This window comes from Solanum tuberosum, unplaced genomic scaffold (assembly GCF_000226075.1).
Source record: "Solanum tuberosum cultivar DM 1-3 516 R44 unplaced genomic scaffold, SolTub_3.0 scf00877, whole genome shotgun sequence".
Classification (NCBI taxonomy): Eukaryota; Viridiplantae; Streptophyta; class Magnoliopsida; order Solanales; family Solanaceae; genus Solanum; species Solanum tuberosum.
Window position 1 is genome coordinate 36,855 of NW_006239785.1, and position 23,189 is coordinate 60,043.

The following is a 23,189-nucleotide window of genomic DNA, read 5'->3' on the forward strand; positions in this document are numbered from 1 at the left end:
TCATTATTATTTTTTATTGAATATTTTTATGCATCAGTACTCATCTCATATTTTGTGTTATTTTTTTAAGAAACACCTTAGATAATTGTATTTTGGTTGGACTAAAGAAATATTTGGAGCACAAGTTAATTATTTGTTTGTATGCAAACTTTACCAAAAATCTGAAAAAATTTGAGGTTTATTAGTTTGGTTTGATTTATAAATTTAAAAATTCGATACAATGATTTGGTTTGGTATTTGAAAAACCTGAACCAACCTGAGGTTGAAAAACCTGAAAAAATCCAAATTTTATTAGTTTGGTTTGGTTTATAAATTTAAAATTTTTCCACAAATAGTTTGGTTTGATATTTGAAAAACCCGAACCAACCCGGTCATGTACACCCCTATTTCTTGTAATATAGAAGAATTTTATATGTTAACTGCAAGATGCGTTCATGGAGCAAAAAAGGTAGAGGTTAGCCGATACACCGTTTGATAACCGCCTTATTAGTGTTACTTCGTTATCGAATCAATCGATATCTTATTGGTTGACTAGCAGATTAGTAAAATTAACAATCGATATCCAATAAGCCAAACCTTTAAGCGAAATTATCTGTCCGATCCGCCCAATAAGCAGCCCTACCGAAAACTCACTCAATTTATCTCTTGTAATTTCACCTATTAGCTCATCAATTGCACCGACAACAGCTGCACGGCTTTACGAGTCTTCATATAAATAAGAGATGCAAGTAATTGAAATTTTTTTCTAATGGGAGTGCGTTGATGCAATGCACCTGATGGAAATAATATAATAGGTCTCAAATGAATGTTTCAATGTTGATGCGAGAATTCAAAAACACAAAACTCGATTCGTGGTGAAAGGATATTCACAACAAGGTATAGATTTTGAAGAAATATTTTCTCCTATTGTTCGATTTGAAACAGTGAAAATTGCTTTGACTTTGATTGCGCAATTGTATTTGCATGTGTATCAATTTAATGTGAAGTATACTTTAATTTCTTGAATGGTAATCTAGAAGGGGAGGTTTATATTTCACAATTTTAAGGCTTGTTACTAATGGCGATGAGATTACGAGAACAAAGTCTACAAGTTAAGAAAAGCCTTTTACAAGCTAAACAAAATTGATTCATCCTTTCAAGATAGTGAATTCATAAGAAGTGAAAATGACCCCACTTTGTACTTAAAGAAATCAGGTAATGGCGATTTTTTGTTGATTTGTCTCTCTACGTTGATGATATGATCTATATTGGTTCCTCTAAGTCTTTAGTTGATGATTTTAACTCCAATATATATAAAGAGAACCTTTGAGATAACTGATCTGGGCTAAATGGAATATTTTTAGAAAACTTACTTGGGTGAATACTTTTTATAAGAAATAATTACTGATTTTAGTGATACTTTATTTATTACTATCATATATAGCAATATTATGATAAATCTGCATTATGTATTAAAAGTGAATTGTGCATACAATATAGATGTATTATAAGTGTTTTAAAATATACGGAGAAGGGCCTAAAATGCCCCTCAAGTATTTGAATTGGTACAAAATTACACTCCATCCACCTATCGGCCCTAAAATACCCCTGACATCCACCTTTCTGCTCAAAAATATCCTTATGTCTAATGGATCAATATCTTCCTATTGCCCTATTTTAAAGCAACCCAAATCTAATAGTTTAGGGGCATTTTAGGCTCTTTTCTGTTAAAATAATTTCAAATTACTTAATATATAAGCTCACATGATTGACTTTATTTTGAATTTCATAGTAAATTTAAAATTATAAAAAGGTTAGGCATCTACTCTCTACACTCCTCCCTCCCCGACCCTTCACTTCCTATATCTTCCATTTTTTTTCTATTTGGATCTTGTCCACCATTTTAGTTTTTTTTTAAAATTTATGACAAACAAGAGAGAAAAAAAGAAGGAAAATAACGATGCATTCATATAGAAATAATTAGTTCAATAAAAGATGACTTAATTAAGCAAATACGTACAAATATTATATTTTTCTTTTGTGTGTACCCAAAATTAAAAATAAAAGAATAAAAATATTCATTTCTCTTATCCCCACCCTTATCCCATCACGACAATAATACTTATTAAAAGAATATAAATATGTGAGTTCATTTCAAGTTGAAGTCCTGGATATTCTAATTAAGAATAAGAAATTAAAAAGGAATAAAAGAGAAAATGAACAAGACATTTGGATAATTGAGAGAATTTTATATTAATGAAAATAATATTCTTTTTAGATGGACAATCAGGGGTAAGTATGGATTTAGTTGGATCCCAATTTATGAGATGGGTTATGTTATAAGTAATAAATTGGTAAAATAGGGCAATAGGAAGGTATCATAAAATTCATTATTTTTTCAATATTATTTTCAAGTTTATCGGGTCAAGATATGAATCATAAGAGGTATAGAAAAATAGAATTTTTAAAAATTTCATTTTTATTATTTATTTGAGAAAGAGTTTAAATTTGGACCAATCACATTAAGCAATATAATAAATAAATATTTAATATTTTTTCTTTAAAAGGAGCCATTAAAAATAAGGGCAATATGAGTCAAAGGATTAACATCGAGGGTATTTTTGAGTCGAAAGGTGGACGTCAGGGGTATTTTAGGGTCGATAGGTGGATGGATGGTAATTTTGTACCAATTCAAATACTTGAGGGGCATTTTAGACCATTCTCCGTAAAATATATTATGCTTGTTTGGTTAAAAAAAATGATATAATATATTATAAGTGTACTACAATATGTAATAAAAAATATTAGCCATGAATAAAACTTGTATTATATGTGTTTTATAAATTATTTTCTGCAATATGTATTAAAATTGTATTGTTCTACTGAAAAGAAACTATTGCTATAAATGGTAAATATTTTGTTAATATAGCATATATATATATGAGAAGCTGTCGCGTGCAAATTTAAGAAAAATCATCATATTTGTTTTGATATAATGTACCATGCGAAGCGCAGACATATTCACTAAAAATGGAAGAGGAGTAATGTATATATTAACATAATAATGTGTAATTATAGCAACCCTACTATATTTCCGCTAATGTATAAATATAGTAAACTATATTCCTCTTCCATTCAATTTCTTTTTTATTTTTAGCAAAACCTCCTCATCCAAGTGTCTAACTAACAAATTGAATGTACTATAAAATACCTCCAATCTCCCTTTCACTTTCCAATTAAAAGTATTTAGAGCCAAAACACAAGAAAATGATGAAAACTAATCACAAGCCTTCATATTTCATGTTATTTGCTATACTAACTATAGCAATTACTTCAAGTACAAGTTTTGTGCATGGATTAAACGTGATTGATAAATGTTGGAGAACAAATCCAAATTGGAGGAGTCAAAGACAACAATTGGCTAAATGTTCTGTTGGTTATTCTGGAAAGATGACTAATAATATTGGAGACGACGTAGTAAAATACAAAGTTACTGATAAAAGTGACGATCCCTTAAACCCTAAACCTGGAACCCTAAGATATGCAATGACGCATATTAAGGGAAAGATTTGGGTAACTTTCGAACAAAATATGAAAATTAGACTCCAAAAACCCCTTTTAGTTAGCAGCTTTACTACCATTGATGGCCGTGGAGTTAAGGTTAACATTGCTGGTGGCGCTTGTCTAATGCTTCAAAGGGTACGTAACATTAACACGATTTTCGCACTATTAGGTCAGCTTAAAAATAAAAATAGGTGATCGTACGTAAGTAATGTGAAAAATATATATATTTGACATCGTCTGCATGCTACAACATGTTAAGATACACTAATAAAAAAAAATAAGGAAAATCGTAAATGATATGCAAATACCCTATGTCATACTTTTGGGACATTGGTGCCTCTGTCATCTAAAAATTAGAGCATATATACCCTTTATACTAACGGACATACACGTGTCATAATCTTATCCACTGATCCGACGTTTATTAAATATCGGATCGACGGATAAGATGTGTCACATGTCCCTAGCTAGTCTTCCGTTAGAGTAAAAGGCATATATGCTCTAGTTTTTGGACGGCAGGGGCATCACTGTCCCAAAAGTATGATGGAAGGTATCTGCATACTATTTACGATAGTTTGGGGGTATATTTGTCTTTTTATACATTTACTGGTTGCTTGTACTCTAAACGTCATTGAAAAAAAATTCAGGATCCACCTTTGATCACAACTATATGTATGTAATTAATTGTCATGTTTTTAGGTGACAAATGTGATCATTCATGGTCTAAGAATCCACCATTGCAAGGCACAAACTGCGTCAACAGTCATGGGACCTGATAAAAAAATTGTAAATGTGGGTGCAGTGGATGGGGATGCTATTAGAATGGTGACTTCTTCGAAGATTTGGATTGATCATAACACCCTCTATGAAAGTGAAGATGGTCTGATTGATGTGACTCGTGGTTCAACAAATATTACTATATCCAACAATTGGTTTAGGACACAAAATAAGGTTATGTTGTTAGGTCATGATGATGGATTCCTTAGAGACAAAAACATGAAGGTTACTGTTGCATTCAACTATTTTGGTCCTAATTGCAACCAGAGAATGCCAAGGTACGTACCTTACAAATTTATATAATTGATTTCACGGCTCAAAATTGTAACCTATAAAATTAATTTTGCAGGGTTCGTCATGGATATGCACATGTGGTTAACAATGTATACAAGGGATGGGGTAACTATGCAATAGGGGGAAGCATGAACCCAAGCATTAAGAGCCAAGCTAATTATTTCTATGCACCAAATGATGGAAAGAAAGAGGTCAAACTTTTAACATGAAAATTAAGCATTTATTTATTTCAATATTTACATATGGAGGCACACATGGATCCAAATAGAATGAATTGAACAGATTCATATAACTGACTCCAACTAGTTTAGAACCGAGTTGTACTAGTTGATTGATTGATGAAAAATATGATACGATTGTGCAGGTCACATGGAAAAAAGAGAGTGGTGTAGTTGGTGAAGTGGCTGGGAATTTCCAGTCAGTTGAAGATGTATTTGCCAACGGAGCATGTTTCAATGGATCGGGTTCAGGTCGTGAGTTGGTGAAGCCAAACTATTCGCCAGAGCAAGCTTTTCCGGTGGAAGATGGACACAAGGTCAAGGACTTGACAAGGAATGCAGGTGCTTTAAAATGTTCTACCTCTTCTTCTACCTGCTAAGCAGTACACATATATACCTCAACTTGGATGGGGAATTGAAGATAAAATGATGATCAATACATTTGTAGTTTTTTTTACTGGACAATGGACATGCATGCTCCATATATATAATACCTCTTCTAAGAATCTAACGGGTGAAATTTTATTGGGTATGTTGTTAAATTGTTGTAAGAATCAACAAGGGTTAACTTTATTTACCTTGATGTACTTGTGCCCAACAGTAATATAGTTTGTAGTAATTTCTTAATACATGAAAAATATTCTCCTTCATACCAAACACACTTCTACGCTTCGCTTTCTTTTGAAGGAGATCTCTGCAGCATATATTATGTTCCATAGCATAAATATGTGAAGGAAACATCCAAGCTTCACGAATCTGATACATTTATATGCTTGGGAAGAAAAAGATTGCCTAAAGTAACAAGGAGAGAACAGTACGCTAGGATTTATAAAGTGAGAGAAGTAGCAACTCATTCACCAGACAGAAAGCTTCAAAACACTCACTAAAGAAAAGGTTTTTCTATAAAACACAAGTTTAGCAACTTGTAAAAAACAGATTATCCATATAAATTCAGATTAGCATACATATAAATAGACGGAGATCAAATACGATTTGTTTTGCATTTAGTTTGTGAAAATCATTGTTTGCAGCAATTTCAGGAAAGCACCAACAACCAACAATGGATAATCAAAGAACAAAAGCACTTTTATCCAAGAATATACTCGGATGTAATAGTCTATATTGCCTGAATCCACCATTCAATAAGTCTGAAAAACTCTCCCGCTGAATTTCCAAGGCAGTTCAAGTGCAACTCAATGCTAAATGTAATAAATTACACTCGACGTAAAAGTGTACCAGAATAATCATGTATAATGTGACCAACTCGAGTACATCAGTGTCCACTATGTGAAACCAACCCAATCAAAGACTTCAAATCACATGGGAACAACACGGGCCTTGTACATGCAAATATAAGCCATATGCCAATCACCTGAAACCAATAAGGCACTTTTATCAACAAACTCACAAAAAGATCAATACATTCAGGCTGCACAAGCAACTAAAAATATACCGTCTGGTTTGTATCTTTGATCTTACAAAGAACAGATAGGCTTGTCAGGCTTAGTATATAAACAAGTGATTGACTTACCACCCCCTGAAAGTTTAGTGATGTCCTCTTCTCGCTGCGGGATTGGATTGTCATCATCGAATTGAACCCACTTTCCTGTTCACAATGAGATTTTCAATATATTGTATCAGATGGTAGTCCAAAAACAACAGTTACTAGAACAAAATCTCTTCCCAGTTAAACTGACCGTTCTCTTGCTTGACCCAGGCAACATAATGCCCTGAGTCGGCACTTCTTCCCTTGTGAGTCAGCACCGCCACCAAATCATATATTCCAGTCAACTGGTGTTCCTTCTCAGGCAGAACACCTAAAATGGAGTTTATTTAATTGGAGCATCATTTGAAAAAAAAAATTAAGAAAATCACTGCAACTACTCATTCATAACTGAATTCCCAAATTGAGCTATTAGACTAGCTTTCCTTCTATATTAGAAACAATGAACTATTGATAAAAAAGTGACCATTCACAACTACTGCACCAAAATCTGGAACTAGTGAGTCACTCGCATAAATCCTCAATATTTCTGATGCTCCATTTGGGCCTATTTCATTCCAACACTCAGAAATTTGTCTTTTAAGAAAGTTACAGGGTTATCTAGTGCTAGAACTTCTTCAAAATTTTCTACATACAAACAAATGCATAAACATATTAAAAGACTCCAAGAAAACACCAATTTAGTATAAGTATACCAACCAACAAAGCTAAACCTAAAAGACTTCCATTGTTCTATAAATTCAAACGTGTCGCCTTCCAAAGGAACTTGTGAAAACGTCCTGAGGCATCAAGGGACATATAGTAATTTAAAAAGGAATATATCTGATCCAGTTAATAATCTTTATTGGATCCCAAAACTATTAATGGGAAGTCGCTTGCTCGGAATCAAAAATATTAATATTGACCTAGCAAAAAGAAGTTTGAATACCCAAGGCTGAACGTCATCGTCATAAGAACCCCAACAAAACTAATGGAAACTCTAATATTACTGCAAAATTATAACCAGCAATTAACAAATAGAGTTTTCTTCAAAGCAAAAAAAGGCTATATGAGTTGGAAGAGATCATGACAATGATTTTTCCCCCAAATACTACAATTGTAACGCCAGCCTTGTTTACAAATTACAATACTACAGCACCATATGTTTATTATGTCATCAATTATTAGGGAAAGGAAGTGTTTCTTCTACCTTCTTGGGATGTAGATTTAGATGCTTCTCCACTTCCACTAGATGATTCCTGTATAAACAGTAAAGAAAAACGAAGCAAAGGCAAAGGTTACTTTCAGACATTCTAAGTATCCCATTTCAACCACCTTGTAAAATCCACCATAAGTGGTCCCCAAAGGTCCGCCTTTATCCCCTTGAGTTACTCCTACAGTAGAAGGATCAATTTCATACCTCAGCCTCGGTCATTTTAGTGTCGCTGTCAGTTGAGACTGGAGTTTTTGCACTGGTTTTTAAACCAGCCTTCTTACCTTCTGCATCCCTCAAAACCTAGCAGGAAATTTAGACTATGTTACAACACGGCAAGAGAAAGAAAGGGGGCCAAGAGGATCTTTCCTTATTTCTTAAAGACAAAAGATCAATAACGGGCAAAAGGAAATACCTGGCGAGGACCTTCCAGTTTCTTGCGAAGGTTATCCGAACAAAGATCATATACATCCAACGACAATGGGTAATCCACTTTCTGATGGCATAAACATAGTTTAAGATTACCATTTCTTATATCTTAGAGCAATGAGCGACCCAATACATATAGAAACTATAACATAAGATTTTGAAATATAAGCGAACTTATATTACTACAGAAAGCAAGAACTGTCGAGTTTTAATAAGAGACATGTCTACTGTTTGAAGTGTACATAAATTTTAGTTTCCTAGATTATCATTTGAGTTCCTGAATCCTGATATATCTAAAATCAATCATGTACGAATTACAATTTACAACTCCTTGTTGTCACATAATTACAAGCCGTGGGTGGAAATGGAAGTGACCATTCTATACTTGTGCACAAAGGTGTATGGGTGATCTAGGTTGGATATGGGTGGGATTAATACAACCTTAATTAATACATCCTCTATTACCTTTCTCCCAAAAAAAAAAAGTTAGTCAGAACCCAACCTCGCCAATATTGGCTAAAAATGGTTGTAATCTCTTACTTATCCAATGCGTCGTCTTTTCCTTTTTATTTTTTTGACATGTCCCATATTCAATTAACTCTTAACCACAAGGACTATCGTTTTCCTGAAAGCATTACTTGAAGAAGTTTCTTAGCTGTTTATTATTTCTAGTTGCTGAAATGTAGTCGTTGAAGCATAAAAACTCCTCAGTGTAATTATTTCCAAGTTACGCCTACTCCAACATCAAAACATAAACTTAAGAGAGGTTTCAATCAATTTTCTATTGGAGGTCACTATAATCAAGGCTCCCACACCTACACCACCACAAACAAGTCTAAAGTTAAAATATACAGTTTGGAATTGACAATCCAGATAGGAGACAAGACTTGAAAGAACTTAAATGTGACAGAATCGGTCACCCTCACATAAAAAAGTAAAAAACTTCTTTCCCCAGTTTATGCATCGTAAAATGATCCTTTCCCCCTCTTCCACCTACTTGTTGATTATTTTCAAGGAGGAGACAACATTCGGAACAATGGGAAACAGAAGCGGAGCAAGTCAACATACCCGTAAAATCTTTGCCTTCTGATTTGATTCCCTTTTCCAGAAAAAACGGACGAACTGAATGGTCAAGTATCTATTCATCAAAAGAAAATAGTAAAAATATGATACGACTGCGGTATATACACTCAATAATCAGAGCTGAATAGTAAAGAAAATATCCAGAAAAGTGTGAGCACGAAAAGGCCCCCAAGAAAGTAGAATGTGAAAGAAAGTGATACTAGAAATGAGAACTACTTCAACACATCAAAAGACACTTTTGTTATGGGAGGAACATGGATTCAGATAACGGATCATACATAAGTCTCTCATGCAATGGAATTTAATCAAGCCAGTTCATACCTTGGCAAGCCATTGATTCGGGAGTCTTTCACATAAACTGCACTGCGTCCAAGTGAAGGAGATGCCTTCTCCAGTTCCGATTTCAGACCCTGTTCAGTAGAGCAATGATCATATGAGTGCAATCAAATCATTCCAGACAGATATATACCAGATTTCCACTATAAACATCATCGAAGATTGGAAGCACCAACTTAAACAAAATCTCCAAAACATATTTTCCCACCCTAGTGCATTCTGAGTTGGCATGGTACTGAATTTTGCTCTCCCCAATGGCTCAGCCCATATCTGACGTGAAACAATTGCATGAACCTCAACACGTACGCCCCACAATGGATAAGAGGCCATGAAAAATTCTAAAGGCAAAGACCCCACCCCACCCCTGCAGTACATGTGGGGCCCGTGAGGCATCCTATATGAAACTTTCTCCATCCAACCAACCAACCATTTCAGGACTAAGCATTAGTTATCCTTACTGCAGCTACCAAATAAATTTCTATGGATTAGATACGGCATCTTTCACTTAGGGACTGTGTTCTCCTTCAAGTTGAATGAATACCACATTGGCAAAAAGGAAGAAGTTGAAACAGAACTTAGCAGTAATACAAAACACAACGGAACAAACAAGAATGGAGTTAGAAATTAGATCATACAAAGAAGGAAAGAACCAAACTTACACGTTTCAAACCCTCGTGCAAATGATTAACTTCCTGCGAAATGTGGCATTTAAGGGAATAGACGGTTTCTGTTTCTGTGCTTTCTTCACCACTTTCAGCACAATGAATCCTGGTCAATATCAGTGTCATAAGAATAAGAGACAGACGCAAGCCATTTTCTTCTGTATCTAGCACAATTAATATCACATATGGAGCACACACCAAAGTCCCCATCAAAATAGTAGAGTAAACACACCACAAGTTAGATATGAAACCTAAACAGCTTCCACACTAACTGGAAAAAAATGGTATATCAGTTAGATGATTTAGAACATGTGATAACTCTGGGATGGGCATTGGATCATTCCCAACTTCACTGCACTCAGTTAGGGCCTGCCAAGACATATTAGCCCATAGACCTAGGCTACAGCAGAAAGTATAGCTTACTGAAAATACCCTAGAATGGTATAGACCAGCCAGACCTTCAATTATTTACAACTTTTTTTTTTTTGAAAAGTTAACATTTGTATATATTAACTAAAACAGTACAGAGGTTGTACTGAGAACCATATTTACAATCATAGCAAAAAACAAGAAAACCTGATCCAAAATCCTGACAAGAGACTAGAATATCTATATGATAGAATCGGTGTCTTGTATATCTGAGTGCACCAGAAGCAAAAGAGTATCACACAATTCAGTTTGATCTATGTGTTTCATTGCTTCCGTCTTCAAAACACCTAGAGTTCCTTTCTTTCCATGTTATCCAACAAATGCAATGTGCATGTGGAACAATCCTCCATCTATCTTTGTCAACAGCTCCTATTCCAGCCTCCTCCCAGCTATAGAGCAAATGAGTAATCTTGCATGGCATTACCCAAGCAACTCCTCTGAGATTAACAAATATCCGCCACAGCTGGACTGTTATCTTACAATGGGAAAAAAGTTGACTTTCTGTCAGCCTCTTCACAAATAAATAGCATCTAGAGCAGAGAGAGATCTTCCTCCACTTGAGACTTTCTCGAGTCAAAACAGCTTCCTTTGCCAGTAGCCAAGTGAAATATGCAACTTTGTAAGGTATTTCACTTTCTATATATGCTTCCATGGTCAATGATGCATCTGTTGATTAACTTGGTTCAAGAAATTGTAGGCAAAGTCCACCTAATACATGCCCCTGCTATCTTCTTTCCACCATAATTTATCTACTCCTTCCTGTGTGCCTTTGAACTCTTCCAGCTTGCCAAAGAACTTAGTAAGTGTATCTATTTCCCAGTCATTTAGATTCCTCCTAAATTGGAAGTTCCACCTTGAGGGATCCATAACTCATCAATATTCTTCTGTTGATGAACTGTTAGCCCATGAATGTCGGGGAAACCAACCATATGTCCGCCCAAAAAGGAAGTGTGTTGCACCCATTGTACACTATTATGATTGTGTGATTCCTCATAAAAGGCCAAAGTATCCTTATAGACTTCCACAGGCCAACTCCACAAGGAAAAGACACCTCCTTAGTCATTCATTTGTTCTCCTCACCATACTTCGCTTTGATGATGCTACCAAGTAGGATTGAGGCGTTTGTGAGTACCTCCACAACCATTTCAATCTAAGAGCCTCACCATTCATCTCTCATTGTCATGTAATTCATCTCTTATTGTCAACTACATGACGCACAATATGCCCGAGTAAAAGTTGAGGATGTTTATTCTCATCAGGATTGCTCAAGAAGATAATCAGAACAAAAAACATCCTAGGACCACTAGCTGCATTCTTTCTAATCTCAATACACATACAACAGTAAGTTCACCTGCCTCTTCTTATATTTAGGTTCATTACTAATTCCATGCACAAAAAAGGTAAGAAAGTAACTAGAAGCAACTTAAATATCAAAAACTAATGCCTGAACTCATTCCCATTAAATAGAAGGTAAACATCATTTGAATGCAGAAATACCTGTTATCAAAGTCAATACCGAAGAGAGTCTTCACAATATCCTGACCTTCACTGCAAGTATCAAGATGAAGTGCAATCACAATCATGATATAAAGAACAATGTACACATAGGATGGTTTTCCTTCATGCTTTTTTTTTAAAAAAAAGGAAGGGCCATATGTCCCAACCTGAAGGAAGGAAAACAATCTAGCAAAACAAAACATGGAAATTATTAAAAATGGGATTATTTTTTTCGATGACCTATTAAAAATGGGATTTTATCTGCAAGAAATATCCAGAGAGGAGATGTAGTACCTCGAATTCGGTGATTTAAGAGACTGGGAAAGGGTGTAAAGTAGTTGGGTCCAACATTCTTCGGCATCCTGTGATTATCCAGGAAGTGTCAGTAGGACCACTATATAGCAATGCAATGGTGGTAAGCTTTATTTTAAATGATAAGGAAGCATTATGCTAGGCTTAGGTATTTTGGAACCTGTTGCATGAAAGCTCCATTGCTCTGCTGGCCAAATTGAGGATATTTCTTCCGCAAAACCTGTGGACATAAACATAATCAAATGCTAGTAGAAGAGCAGCTAACATGGAGAAAACACTAAAACGGCGAACAGATGAACATTAGGCCCCTATAACTCTCATATAAATTAAAGTAACCCAGGGCAAGAATGAGTGACGCAAATTGCACAAAGCTCTGATCAAGTAGATAACAGACCACCACCACCCCCACACACTTTAAGTAACTCTAGTCACATCCAACCAAGATATTTTACATTTGCACACAAAAGTCATGACAAAATAGATCAAGTTCAAGTGTTCAACCCCAAAGCAGGTAAAAGAACTAAGTCTGTTAACCAGGATTTATTGGCAAATAGTGTCTACTCAGCATGCACAACCTCCTGAAGTATAAAAGTTTGTCCAAAGTCCAAACACATCTTGCAAGTTTACTAAGTCATAATCAAAGAAGAAATTAGGAAAATTGATAAAGAAATTAATGTAAGTACCATCCAGAACTGCATTGGTGCCACTGGCTTCACATTTTTATCAAGGTCATTAAATAGATCTCTTGTTGCAACTGTCAAGAGATGAGATGAGTGATCCAAATCATTGCTTTTACCCAGTTGATTATACCTAGCAAGAAGAATAAATAAACTCAAAATCTCAGGCACACGAGAAATCCAATTAATCGTGTATAAAAAGCATGTGAGATATCAATCTTTATTGGAGTGTTTTTGAAAGTATGATACTCTGTACCAAGTAGGAGCCAATTTGATCTTACTATCCTCTTGGAATGATAAGATTTTAGTCAAGAACTAATCAACACTAAGAGATTGCAGTAATATATACAGTGTACAGGAATGGCCCCAAAAGGTCCTTGGGGGAAATATATGAATTCTAAAACAGAATTTAATTTTCTGAGCTGAGTTAGCAGTATTCAAACATCTCAAATTTCTCGTTGTCCAAATTATCAACAATATACAAGCAGGGATGGTAGATTTTGATCATATTATCTTGTCATATTCGGTCGGAATTTTTTTTTTTGAAACTGGTAACTTTAGTCTATCTATCCACAGGTATACTACAACAAAAGTGTAGTTCCCCTTCAAAAGTGTTACAACTTACAGAATAAAATAGTCTTAGTCTAAACTGCTGCCTATAAACAATCTAGCACATCAAAGATGTCTTCTGTCCTAGTTAATATATCTTGTTTACACCAAAAATAGAAAAGAGCTAAGCAGTCCATCTTGATCTTCTGTAAGCTATTCTGCCAATTTTCAAAACTCTTGTTGTTTCTCTCTTTCCAGATTGTCCACCAAATACATGCTGGGACAAGTTTCCATCTCTTCTCCTTGTCAGAAGCATTGCCATCTCTATTCCAGCTGCTCAGGACTCCTTTAATGCTCCCTGGTTTCACCCATCTTATCCCCTTTAGACAGATGAACATTCTCCATAATTGTTCCGTCCATGTACAATGCAAGAAAAGATGGTTAATTGTCTCAGCATGTTCTTCACATAAAGTACATCTAGAAGCCAACTGATAGCCTCTTTTCTTTAGATTTTCATGAGTCAAAACCGCTTCTTTTGTCAATAACCACATGAAGCAGTTTACTTTGTAGGGTACTTTTGGTTTCTAGATGCTCTTCCATGGCCATTCCGTCTCCTGTCCAGCATTCTTGTTGAGTTCCTTATAAATTGAATTTACTGAGAATTGACCTTTGGTGTCATTCTGCCAAACTAATAAGTCCTTCTTTTCGGTGAGGTTGCTGAAAGAGCCTACTGAATCTTGAAATTCTGCCACTTTGTCTATCTCCCAATCCTAAAGGCTCCTCCTTAAGAACAAATTCCATCCTTGTCCAGTCCACATTGTAGCCACAGTGGCCTGGTGATGTTGGCATAAAATGAACAATTCAGGATGCAACTGTTTCATAGGGACAGACCCATTCCACTTATCCTCCCAGAAGGATGTCTTTGACCCATCTCCCACTTCTACCTTGGTTCTGTGATATAGCACTGGCAATAGATTTCTGATTGCCCTCCATACAGTGCATTTATATGGAGTACTTATCATTTTAGTCATCCACTTATCTTCCATGCCATATTTTGCTGTGATGACCTCTTTCCAGAGCATGTTATCTTCATTTGCAAACTTCCACAACCACTTCATCATTAGACTCTGGTTTTGTTTCCTCAGATTTCTTATGCCTAGGCCTCCTGTATTTTTACTCACAATCAGTTCCTTCCATTTAACAAGATGAAACTTCTTCTTATCTTCATTGCCTTGCCATAAGAAATTTCTTCTAAGAGCATCAATGCTATTAGATACATTGGCAGGCATAGGAAAGACTGACATCATATAAGAGGGTAATGCATCCATCACACTGTTAATTAAAGTCAATCTTCCTCCCAAGGACAAGTACTGACTCTTCCAGTTGGTGAGTCTCTTTTCACATTTCTCCAGGACCCCATTCCATATGCCTTTGGACTTGCTTTTAGCTCCCAAAGGCATACCTAGGTAAGTAGTTGGAAGCTCCCCAACCTTACCTCCTAGTGTTCTGGCCAGAACTTCTGTATTAAGCACACTATTGATAGGATAGATGAAGCTTTTCCCCCAGTTTATGTGGAGACCAGAGACAGCTTCAAAAATGACAAAAATAACCCTCAAAATCAGGATTTGTTTTGTCTTAGCTTCACAGAAAACCAATGTGTCATCTGCATATTGTAGATGAGTTATCTCCAAACTAGAGAGTTCTCCTGCTTGGAACCCCTTGATCCACCCCTTTCCCTTTGCTGTTTTAATAAGGTTGCTCATTCCTTCCATAGCTAAGATGAATAAAAATGGGGAAAGAGGATCCCCCTGTCTCAAACCTCGCTGGGATGAGAAAAAGGCAGTGGGTACTCTATTCACAAGTATAGAGAACCTGACAGTGCCAATACAATGTTTTATCCATCTTATCCACCTGGCCCCAAAGCCCATTCTTTCCAGCATTTGTATAAGAAAGTCCCAGTTTAAGAAGTCATAAGCTTTTTGTATGTCCAACTTGCATACAATTCCTGGCTTATTGCTCCTCTGTCTCGTCTCTATGCATTCATTAGCTATCAAAACGGCATCCATAATTTGCCTGCCCTTAATAAAAGCCATCTGATGTCTATCCACCAGGCTATGTATCACCCTCTTGAGTCTCTCTGCTAGAAGCTTTGCAATGATCTTGTATACCCCCCCCCCCCCAGTAAGACTAATGGGCCCGAAGTCTTTTAGTTCCTCAACATCTACCTTCTTTGGGATCAATGCTACAAATGTTGCATTCAAGCTCTTTTCAAAGAAACATTTCTCATGAAAGTTTTGAATAGCTCCAACCAAATCTGAGTTGATGACATCCCAACATTGCTTGAAAAATTCCATTGAATAACCATCTGGGCCAGGAGCTTTATCCCCAGCACATGCCTTAATGCTTTCACTGATCTCTTGTGGTTCAAAAGGAGCCTCTAGCATGGATCTGTTCTCTGCATTAATTTTGGGGCAGTTCACCATTTCTAATTGGGGTCTCCACCTCTCTGTTTCTGCATACAAGTTCTCATAAAAGTCCACTATTTCCTTTTTGATCTCCTCTGGATCCTCCTTCATCACCTCCCCCACTTTTAACCTGTCTATTGTATTTACCCTTCTGTGTGCATTTGCAGTTTTGTGAAAAAAATTGGTGTTTCTATCCCCCTCCTTAAGCCATGTTACCCTGGACCTTTGACTCCAAGCTATCTCCTCTTTCTTTGCAATTTCTTCAAATTCATTTATGAGTGTCATTCTGGATACTACTTCTTCTTGCAACATTCTATGCTCCTGAATTTCCTCCAGATCTGTCAACTGTGCCAGCACAAGCTGTTTCTGAATTCCCAGATTCCCTTGAGTCGATTTACTCCACTCCTTTAGTTTAATCTTCAATGCCCTCAACTTGGAAATCAGAACAAAGTTAGGGCTACCAGTGCTAGGAAAAGACTCCCACCATGTCTTGATCTTTTCCTTGAATCCTTCTGTTTGAAGCCACCAATTCTCAAATTTGAAGTAAGAATTGGAGGCCTTCCATTCACCACATTGTAACATGATAGGGGAGTGATCTGATGTAACCCTCTGTAAGATTGTTTGACATTCTTGAAGCAGTTGTTCAGTTCTTCTGAGATTAGAAATCTATCTAATCTAGCTGCAATATCTTGTCTATCCCCTTTTCTCCATGTATATTTACCCCTTTCAATTCCAAGTCTCTCAGCTCCATATCCTCTATGAACTCAGAGAAGTCTGTCATTGCTTTATTGATTCTGAGGCATCTCTTCTTCTCAGATGGATATCTAGTGGTGTTGAAGTCCCCACATAGGACCCACAGCCCTGAGCATAGACCCCTGACAGCACCTAGTTCACCCCAAGTATCCTCCCTTTCCACCCAACCATTTGGGACATAGACTTCTGTTAAGTGCCAATTTAGGTTTTGGCTCATCCCAGTGAATCTACAAGTAACAGAATACATCCCCACACTACTTTCTACACCCTTCCAGTTCCTTTTATCCCACATAATCACTACACCCCCTCTGGTTCCACTAGCCTCCAACTGCACAAAATCAACCCACCTACTACCCCATACTTCCTTTATTATGTTTGTGATATCCCCTCTCAATTTAGTTTCTTGGAGACAAACAATGTCAGCCTTCCAAGATCTAATTATATTCCTGACTATTCCCCTCTTTCTACTACAATTTAACCCCCTCACATTCCAGGAAATAATTTTCAAATTCATTGATCAGTTATAGGTAGATATCCACCCTTACTTCTAGAACCATAGCTCCAAAATTTACTGTCAATTTCTAGCCTTTTCAATTTTGTTACCCCCTTCTCTTTACTGTGACTTGCATATCTCTGTTGTGTTGCTTGTTGCTGTCTATTTTCATGAACAGCTCCTTTGCCTTCTTCTCACACCCTTTGAAATCTACCCCAAACTCTGTACTTAGCTTGATTATATACTCTTCAATCCATTCAGTCATGTTTTCTATTTGTTCATTCTCCTCTGCTGGTAATTTCATTCTCAGTGGGGTTGGTTCTTCTCCGATGCGATTCACCACATCGAGTTGATCATCTGGCTGTGTGACTAAGATCTCACCTTCATCGCCCTGTTTTGAGCCTGTTGTTACTGACTTGTCTACTGGATTGTCAATTTGATCATTCGGAATTTCTTTCTCCCCTTCAAAAATCTCCATCTCTGCACTTACAGTGTTAAGATGAGAGATATTGGCTTGAATTTCTGTTTCCATTGTTATATCCTCCTTCTGCGTTATTTTAATTGTCTCCTGGACTGTAAAATTATTTGGGCTTAAGTTTAGGCCCAAATTTTCTTTTACCCTACCTGTCACAGCCCATAATGGCCCTTTCCCCTTCATTAAACCTCCATGTGCCCTTTTATTTGAATTTTCCTTACTTCCTGTTGCACCCACGTGACTAGTCTCTCCAAAAGTAGAGTCTTTCATCAAAATAGGTCTCTGCTTCTGATTACCCACTGTTTCAAAGGCCCCGACCTCTGTCTTCTAATTCTCTACTCTGAAAGTGACTGGAGCTTCCACCCATATCGGGATTGTGAACACCATGCCTCCACCTGTCACCTCTATCTCCGGCGGAATCAACTTTCCGTCTCCTTTCACCTTGATTCTAGCCCAATGCCGATGGTTTTTCAGAGACGTTTCCTCCTCTGTCTTGATGTAGCCACCGCACTACTCTCCGATCTGTTCGAGGGTGTTCTGTGACCACAAACATAGTGGTAGCCCTAGAATTCTTATCCACACCCAATCTCTGGTGATTTCTTCTGGCCAGCATCCTGTGGTTGGGTTCCACCATTCGAGTGACAAGTTCATCTTCTTCCAGCTCCAAGTTGCATTCAGTACGTGTTCTGCGATTTTCTTGGAGGGGAGCTCGAAAAGAAACATTCCTTCATTCATCGCAAAAACATTGAGACTGCCGGCTACCTTCCAGGTGTTGCATGTCCATCTTTTGACTTCATTTAGGGTTGGGGTTTCGGTTTCCTGTGACGAGATCTGAAATCTTCCCACCAGACACCTGCTCAAGAGATCCTTTTCCGACACAGTGGTGTCTCCTGTAATGCTTATGTTGCTCTTTGTTGTCTGTAAATGTGCCTTCTTTGATGCCTCTGTTGCCCATCTGTTTGTGTTGCAGACCTCTTTGAAGGATCTTGTTATCTTGCTTGTTGTAGCTGTTTGGGGTTGTTCTGCCTCCTTTGTTGTATATATGAATTTCGCTATTTGTGGGCTATATTGCTCCATCCTCCTTTGTAATAGCATTCAGGTGTAATAATTATGGACTTTTTCTGACCTTGAAGTGCAATGAAACTAATGTATCTCCCATTTTCATTGTACTTGAGAGTACAAAAGAGCTCTGAAAAATGGTCCCTTGTCTTCCATCTTCTGACCTCTTTCCCCTGTGTTTTTGAAGCTTCAATAAAGACTGATACCAACCATTTTAGAGTTTTGTGACTGACTCTAACTCTCCTCATTAACTTCCTGCTGCGTTCGAACCACTCATACCATGTTTCTGCTCCTAAATGGCATTTAGTGATCTCATATGATTTGAAGCCAGCATTGTAGTAAATGCTGTTTTCCCCTAGTGCATTAACTCCGGCCATCTCCCGGGGAAGGACCCCCCAAAAAGGAAAGAAATCACAAGCTGACTAAAGGCAGGCTAAGAAAAAAAATTCCTCGATCTTAGTGCCTGAGAGCATTTTTCATAGTTAGATTTATTTTTCTCTGTTGAAATGAACTTTCCACTTTCAAGTTTAACATCATCTTTGAATACCAGTCGGAAATTCAACTGCTTTGAAATTTTAAATTGATTCAAATCACATTAAACTGGGATTGATTTTATTCAAAGGAGCATGTACTACAAAGCCAGTCCACATTTAAATAGGGGAGGCTGGATAGGCGTTATTTCTTGAGCTACGGTTAGATAGGGGCATTATTTCTCCAATTTTTTCTCAACCAACTAGTGGTGTTTCCTCATTTTCTTTTGTAAATACTTACTCTTTAGGTGTGATACCATATAACGTAAACTACATTAAAAAATTGGGATTTATTGATTTGACTAACATAATTCATAAACAGTAAAATATTGATTATTTATAACTATTAGCAAAATTAGGGATGCAAATAGACCAAATTACCTAACCAAAGAAAGTGCAAATGAATCAAACTAGACCTAAGTTGTTTCCCGATCCACAACTAAAAAAGACCATATTGAACCTCATCAAGTTTAAAGAACTCGAGCCTAAGCCAAAAGACTCCCCAATAAAGGGGGAATTGCACCCAAGGGTGTCGTCTAGTGGTCGATGAAGTGGATGCAGACCCTAAAGATCAAGGTTCAAATCCTAGTGAGACAAAAGCACTCAATGATTTCTTCGCATTTGCCCAAGCCTTGGTAGACAGAGCTACCCGTACATGTACTAGTCGGAGGTAGCAAGTACAGGTGCACACAATCTGGACTGGGCACCACCGTTATCAAAAGGAAAAAAAAAGGATGGGTGCAAGAAGGAAAGGCTTACTCAGTCAGAGAAGACTTCAGCTCCGGAACTGAATGCAAGCACTGCACTGTGGAGTTCATGTAGCATGTGTTTCCAAGATTAAATAATCCAGCTGAATGACCCTGGAGCAAACGAAATTATAGCAATACTCATCACTCAGCCAAGGATTAAAAGGATAAATTAAAGCCTTGGCATTATGAAAAACAGCAATTCTCATACAAAATGTGCAAATGAAGAAATCACGAATATGATCAGCACTACAAATCCACCAAATTACTTGTGCTCGCGGAACAAGAACAGAGAATTACATATTAGCAAGGTTTAATTGCACGTAGAGAAGTTGGACAAAGCAACTGCTTTTCAATGGAGGATCTACATGCAAAAAGGTAGGTGCTTAAGCATCCATTATCTTTGCCACACACATATAACTTAAACAGGAAACTAGTAAAATATTTACATATAGAGTTACTAAGCCCCTCTGAAAATGGCAATGGGTGCACAGATTAAAGAAGTGGATGAAAGAAAATACTACTGCTTTTGGGAAGTAAAATGAACAAAACAAGTTCTGTAAAGTTCTACTTATGAATCAAATAGCATGTATCTGCTGGTATGCCACAAGACAGACTATGCAAACAATAAACATTAAGATCTATGCAACTCTGAAACTGTCTTTTTGATGCAACGAGAGTTGTGTAAAGAAAACTTACTACATTAACCACTTGCTCTTCTTCAGGCATATCTTCAACAAAAATAGGACCCTTCTCAGGAGCCTTCACAATTTCATCAGCAGTTCCCATCATCATCAGCCTTTGACCCTAGAAATACACATGCTTCTTAATAACTGACACATCATTGCATAGAAAATAGAGAGATGCAATGAGAAGTCATGTACCTCTTTTACTCCTACTTTAGACCAATCAGCGTCATCCTAAATAACCATGAAAATCATCCAAGAGTTACCAACAAAATAAACAAGCAAAGCATTACATGCAGAGAATTTCAGCACTCCTCAAAACACAAGTGACTTTTGTGCTTCATCTGCAAAGTGAATAGGGTATAGCAAACCAAGGGCAGCACTAAAATTTAATACCTTCAGTAAACCACCTTTGACCATTATCTTTTGCCTTTCAGGTGGTACCCCTGTTAGATCATACAGCTGGCATTTGAAAACATATGGAGGCTGGCTAGTGTCAATTTCCACAGCAGGATAGACTTCTTTTTGCCACTTTACACTTACTGCAACCAATCACCAGATTTACAAGGAGAAAATTAGAGCCTTTATAGTCCAAGTGCACAATCAAAAAGAGAACAAGAAAAGGGGTTCTGAATGGGAGGAAAACAGTTTCCTCCACAGAGTTGCTCGTGAAACGCAAACAATTAATAAATTCTCAAAAGGAAACTGGCTTCCTTAACAGCTCTTTTAGTTTGATATCCTAGACTGGATAAGTTTGACTTAAACAACTTTGTCCTCACCAAGTTAGACTTGAGATTACAAGAACAAAAAAAATACAAGTAGAAGAACCATTAAAGATAGCAAGAATAGTCCCTTGAAAGCTTCATTAAGATTCAAGAATATTTCTGTCGCACTGAAGGAAGCAAACAAAGCTTCTTCCTCTTTTTTTTCCCCTTTGAATGTTCAAAGAACACTTGACTAGTCATTTTAAAAATGGAAACAAGAGTGAAGGTACAGTTAGTTTTTGATATATGGATGTGTCTTAAATTAGTTACAGTTCGGAGTCTACAGTCTAGTAGGCTAATGTGACAAAATACTGCACATCAAAAGTACAGTTTCTATTTTTAGATACTGATCACTTGTCTATACACTATGCATGAGTAATGCTACTCTGTATGGCAGTGAAGAGTGAGTCCATTATACTTTTGTGTTTCTCCAATAATCCTTCCAAAACAATCCCAAATCAACATCAACAGCATAGCCATAGTGGTGCTGTCTGAACAAACCACCATGAATTAACCAAAACAAATGGACAAACATTGAACTATTACAATGATGATACCTAACTGAAACACCAGCGGTATTTCTAAAACATACATCAATTAAATTATCCAAAATATAAAAAATCTGCTCCTAGAAAAAAAAGATGTTTTAACTTCACACCATCAGAGTGCTCCAATGTTTGGATAACTGTATTTTTTTCTTTTTGCATTGTGAGTAAAAATAGAGATACTTTTTACACAAAATATTTGGAAAACACTCTCAAACCTTTACTTCAGAATATAGTACTTATCCAAAAAATAAAAAAACTTTTTGCCAAAGAAAAGAAAACTCAAAACACACGCCAACTTGAAAAAGGTCTAGCATGTTCTGAAAAAAGAAAAAAGAAGCCACCTTCATATTCTAACCCTAGAAGAAACCATTAAGAAAATCAATCAGATGGGCCTGTATAAGCTCCACCACCATCTCCACATGCTTTTATTACTCGAGATTATCAATCAAGGAACTACACCTCAATCTCAAACTATTTGAAATCCGCTACGTAATTCCTCTGCATAGTCCACAATATTCAGGTCCATTTCGTTACAAATACTAAATAATTTGAGTTTTTAAGACAATTAGGATCTGTTAAACTAAAAATTACGAGTTTCACCAATACTTCGAACCAAAGCATGAATAACAAATCTCTGCGTTGGAAAATCGATAGCTAAGCGTGAATTTTCCCATCAATGTGGCATAACAATTCAAATTCAAAGTACAGTAAACTGCTATGAAGAAGTTATGGAGAAAGTTCTGACCTGTCACCATGGTTATCGGAGCTTCGGCGTTGGCAGGATCGGGACTCGACGGAGGTTTCTCGCTCTGTTTAGAATTTGCCCTGTGTGATGTTTGCTTGTAGAGAAGGGCAGGCAAACGCCACCGAAGAGTTTATTTTATACTCGTACTCGTATAGGGAAAGCCCTCAGATACTCGGAGATATTATTATCTAATAACTACATAACATAAGGTAAAAATGTAAAAATACTTATGTCTCATTTATTTTCGTTAAGATAATGTAATATGAATAGGTATTTAAAAAAATGTTATTTGTTTCTGTTAAGATAATGGTCATATCGGTCATGAATTATGAATATTTGAAAAAAAAAGTTATTTTAAAGTTAAAAAAATTGTATTTGAAATTAAAATCGTGTTCTCAAAGAGGAAAATAACATTTAGGAACT

The 23,189-nt window shown here is 36.6% G+C and overlaps 2 protein-coding genes across 2 annotated transcripts; one reads left to right on the plus strand and one right to left on the minus strand.

Moving 5' to 3' along the window:
• The first annotated feature begins 3,414 nt into the window (after nt 1-3,414).
• On the plus strand, nt 3,415-5,239 carry LOC102587591 (pectate lyase 1). Its single transcript, XM_006367641.2, has 4 exons — nt 3,415-3,678; nt 4,243-4,598; nt 4,670-4,805; nt 4,979-5,239. Exons 1-4 carry the CDS (start codon nt 3,430-3,432, stop codon nt 5,210-5,212), a joined length of 975 nt encoding a protein of 324 aa, XP_006367703.1. The 5' UTR covers nt 3,415-3,429; the 3' UTR covers nt 5,213-5,239.
• A 567-nt stretch (nt 5,240-5,806) lies between these two features.
• On the minus strand, nt 5,807-22,927 carry LOC102586938 (ubiquitin carboxyl-terminal hydrolase 6). Its single transcript, XM_006367639.2, has 18 exons — nt 22,767-22,927; nt 21,106-21,251; nt 20,908-20,943; nt 20,723-20,830; nt 20,037-20,137; nt 12,960-13,086; nt 12,437-12,496; nt 12,259-12,326; nt 11,965-12,015; nt 10,036-10,144; nt 9,362-9,450; nt 9,026-9,095; nt 7,944-8,024; nt 7,736-7,831; nt 7,526-7,574; nt 6,530-6,649; nt 6,364-6,438; nt 5,807-6,204 (listed from the first exon to the last, which is right to left on the minus strand). Exons 1-18 carry the CDS (start codon nt 22,774-22,776, stop codon nt 6,149-6,151), a joined length of 1,452 nt encoding a protein of 483 aa, XP_006367701.1. The 5' UTR covers nt 22,777-22,927; the 3' UTR covers nt 5,807-6,148.
• Nucleotides 22,928-23,189: the final 262 nt, after the last annotated feature.